General features: G+C 34.5%; 1 protein-coding gene across 1 annotated transcript; it reads right to left on the bottom strand.

The window, feature by feature from the left end:
• Positions 1-1,112: 1,112 nt before the first annotated feature.
• On the bottom strand, positions 1,113-3,694 carry LOC129291071 (suppressor of disruption of TFIIS). Its single transcript, XM_054928191.1, has 9 exons — positions 3,537-3,694; positions 2,849-2,926; positions 2,698-2,763; positions 2,506-2,603; positions 2,367-2,404; positions 2,187-2,274; positions 1,769-2,089; positions 1,601-1,666; positions 1,113-1,480 (listed from the first exon to the last, which is right to left on the bottom strand). Exons 2-9 carry the CDS (start codon positions 2,907-2,909, stop codon positions 1,328-1,330), a joined length of 891 nt encoding a protein of 296 aa, XP_054784166.1. The 5' UTR covers positions 2,910-2,926; positions 3,537-3,694; the 3' UTR covers positions 1,113-1,327.
• Positions 3,695-3,951: the final 257 nt, after the last annotated feature.

Raw genomic sequence — 3,951 nt, 5'->3', positions numbered from 1 at the left:
TGTCAATAACTTGTTGCCACTAATAAAGAATAAGGCTGGAAAAAGTTTAATCACTTACAATTCTTTATCAGTATTTTTTTTGTTGCTAAAATTATCAATAAATTTCACTTCATATTTAATAGTCTCTCTCTAAATGTATATATTTTATAATTTGTGTGGTAACCTGTAAGGAATGTGATATACTAAATCATCAATACGACAAAATATTTAATAAGTTTGAACGTGTACGAAACAAGCCTTGTCCTTGTCCTTTTATAGAACAAGGGATCCAGCCTGTTTGTTCAATTCTCCACCAGAATTTCGTTTTTCTTATTATTTTTAATATTTTTAAAATTTCATGGTTTTATATTCACAATCAAACTTGAGTTTTGTAAAAATGACAATTAAGGACCCTATAAAATTAATAATTACAAGTATGAATTCTAAAAATTTCATATTTTTTTATGAGTCAGAATTATTGTTAATCTCAATTGAAAAAAATATAATATACACTTAGCGGGAATAAATAATAGTCCCAACCTATAACATTTGAAATCCTAATTTTCTCAATTGAAATTAACAATAGTCCTAACCCATGATAATAATTTTAATAGTGTTTTTTTTTCATATTCAAACATGACGTTGATAAATTTTTCAGTAGTTACTGAATATTCATAAGTGCCTTTTAAAAGTTTCACAAGTAAATCTTAATTTCATATTAAGAAATAACTTATTCTCAAATGTGAATCATGATTTTTTCAATTAAGATTATCAATTATCCAAATCTATAATAGTAATTTCAATAATGCCTTTTTTTAATTTTAAACTTGTGTTTTTTTTACTAGCAATTAAACTCATATTTTTAATTCTAAATAAAAATTATGGTCATTATTAAAATTTCAATAATTCAGAAACTCTAATTGTAATCAATAATCTTATGAGGTCCTTAATTATTACTGTCCCTTGAATTTTTTTAATAGATTTAAATTTCAATCGTGGGATTCACTATATAATGTTTATCATGAGATCCCTTGCACTTTTGTCTTCAAGGGCTTTCCCATAATAATAGGTATTTGCTTGGCGTATTAGTTTAATTCCCATCCTTACAAGGAAGGCCCAAAAGGAGAACTTGCTTTTGTTTTGGGATATTAATCAATTTATTGTAATCTGAACAAAGCATCTACATCAGATACTACTACTTACTACACCATAATTTATCTGGGGGATTTCCAAGGGCTTCCTTTTTTTTTTCATTTTTCTGATGCTTGGATTTTCCTTCCCTTTTATCTGGGGCTGGTTGTAGCATTTTCAATGATGGGGAAGAGATTTGATTGCAGAAGAATGATTGTTAGGCAGTAACAGAAGTCTCCACAGCAAGCTTTCCAGGATATGAAACTTCAGATTTTATATCAGCTTCCCAAAGCTCAGGAACTGCTTCCCTGAGGTTATGAATGCTTTCTAACGCATAATCAGCTCCTTTTGCTCTCTGAGATGCACCAACCTGCAAAACATTCTCAGTGATTTAGACCCTCAAAGATATATATAAATAAATATACAACACTTGAAATTTCATGGTGTGTCACAGCATCTTTCTCTGCATTATGCTTTTGTCAGTCCTTACCTGTACAGTGTGAAGGCCCAGACGCTTTCCAGCTTGAATGTTGCGGACACTATCCTCAAAGAACAGCTGAAAGTGAAAGACATGATGTTAGCAAACAGAAACCTTAAAACTTTTTTCCCCTTTATAAAAAGGTTTAAAATATTAAGGGATTTTTTTAGGGGTTCTTACAGTTCTTTGTGGGTTAAGGTTTGCAATCTCGAGAGCCAATTCAATGGCATTTTCTGATGGTTTGCAGATGATTGGTGTCTTAGGCAACACTGATGTATCAGCATTGGGTTGAGCAAAGTGACCTATGATGTCAAAGATTTCAGATCCATTGTTGCTTGTGGTAGGATTCGTATTGGTCTCACATTTATTTTCATCTTCTGTAAAATTATTCATGTGGATGGGATTAAGAGTCTCAAAGCATATAATCCCTTCAAAGCAGTCCTCTAATCCGAGTCTGCTCAGTGCCTTCACTGCATGGACCTTGTCTGCATTTGTGAATATCTGCAGATTAAAGGAAACAGATTAAGACCGTCAGAACAAAGTCCAAGAATGCCTTTGATCCTGAAAGAAACGACATTAGCATAAAGATTCCTCTTACCAGTTTCCTATATGGCAGGCTCAGCAGAAGGGTCCTCAGAAATGGGTCTGATTTCAAGTTCTCATAGGGCAATCTTCCATGGACAAAACTGCAATAGTAGAATTCCAAGAAATCAACATCTTCAAAATGTACATATAAATTATTGAAATGAACACAAACACACCATTTCAGGTCCTCTACCTGTGATATTCATCATAGTCGAAGTCATACCCAATTGCCTATATCGAGCATAAAACAGAACAACCGAAGTGAGTCAAATTGCTCTGAACACAAGGAAGTGAAATGACAAGCAAAGATGGGGGAATCAAATGACTCATACCCTAAGACCAGCCATGGTTGTTCCATAGTTTCTGTACAGAAGGTTGGACAGGTCATCAATTTTGCTTCTGTCTATGCCAAGCTTCTCAACCATGTAATCTGCGACAATTGTTGAGAAATCAAACAAAGGTCATAAGGGTGAAACTGGCATAAGTATTGTACAGTAAAGACTTCTTAGTTCTCATAATCTTACCTTTGATATTCTGCAGGCAAGCTTTTGCAAGACCAGTGCTAAGAGGATACAAAGTATCATCTAAATCTGCAACACAAAATCATGGTTACAGTCAAATCCAGAACAATCAGAACTTCATTCATTAATTAATCTTCCGTTTTAGGGGCCTTACCGAACAGAAGGCAATCGTATTTCGGTCTCTGAGCCTGTCTGAAGCGATCCTCGTACTCCATTTCAGACAGAAGAGAACCTTAAAGAAACAGAACAATACAGCAGTGAATAACAAGTCCCCATGAAAAAAAAAAAAAAAAGTCCTGAAGCTACTCAAATTGATATAGGAAGCTCGGACTCCGATGAAAAAGAACAAAAGAACCGTTGTTGACTCGGATTAGCACCAAAAGACGCAAAAGAATATTCAAAGGCAGACAATGAAGACGACCATTCAAATTAGATGTGATAAAGCTTCCTTAATTTTCTGAGCGGACAATCCATGGCAAGCAAAATGGATTGGTTAAAAACACTTCGTAAAAAAAAATTTAAAGAAAAAAAGCCACCCTGAAAAGGGTTCTTTACACATATGAAGCCCCGTTCCAAAATGCAATAACTTTGAAAAGAACAAAAGCCAGATTTGAAAGAATCAAAATGACAAAAGGACGAAAAACAGGGGAGCATTTCAAAATAACAGATTAATCCAGCTGAGATTGCCTGTTAACCCCAAGAACTGGCTACAAAAATCTGAAAGTTCTGAAATGCTAGATGGTATCTGATGTGGGAACGGGATATTACGACATATGTTACGAGGCATGAAGCAGCAGTAGGATGAAGGATGAAAAAGAGAACGAGAGAAGGCAAGAACATACCAGAAAGAGAAGGAAGAGTAATTTGTTTGAGAGATTGATGGATTCAGGGAGAGAAGCGAGAGATTAAAGAGAGTGATAGAATGGTAATGGAGGAAGGAAGAGGCAGGAGGGGGGAGGAACTGATGGAGCAGAGGAGGGTTTATATAGAGGATGGTTTGCTTCCGGGAAGAAGAGAGGAGCCTTGTTCCTATGTCTTTGATTGTAAATTGGCATTATTTTATTCAATTACGTCTAGGACCGACCAGGTTCATACCATTATTTTTTTATTCTCAATTTCATTTCTCCAAGAAAGAGACTGCCAGTTTTCTTTGTTAAGTTTTTTGACTGCATTCAAGAATCAACATCTGTTTTCACATCTTCCATTGTGGAACTCGTGTCCATTAATAAAAATGAAAAAAAGCAATGGATAATATTT

This window comes from Prosopis cineraria, unplaced genomic scaffold (assembly GCF_029017545.1).
Source record: "Prosopis cineraria cultivar Desert tree isolate PC_DT_omini unplaced genomic scaffold, ASM2901754v1 PC13, whole genome shotgun sequence".
Lineage (NCBI taxonomy): Eukaryota > Viridiplantae > Streptophyta > Magnoliopsida > Fabales > Fabaceae > Prosopis > Prosopis cineraria.
The sequence above is the reverse complement of the archived record's forward strand: the minus strand, read 5'-3'. Positions and strand labels throughout refer to the sequence as shown.

Excerpts from the sequence above, each read along its gene's own strand:
- LOC129291071 (XM_054928191.1), bottom strand. The coding sequence starts at position 2,909 with ATGGAGTACGAGGATCGCTTCAGACAGGCTCAGAGACCGAAATACGAT. Across the intron at positions 2,275-2,366 it reads GACTATGATGAATATCACAG|TTTTGTCCATGGAAGATTGC; the intron begins GTAGAGGACCTG and ends CTACTATTGCAG. Across the intron at positions 1,481-1,600 it reads TGGGCCTTCACACTGTACAG|GTTGGTGCATCTCAGAGAGC; the intron begins GTAAGGACTGAC and ends AATGTTTTGCAG.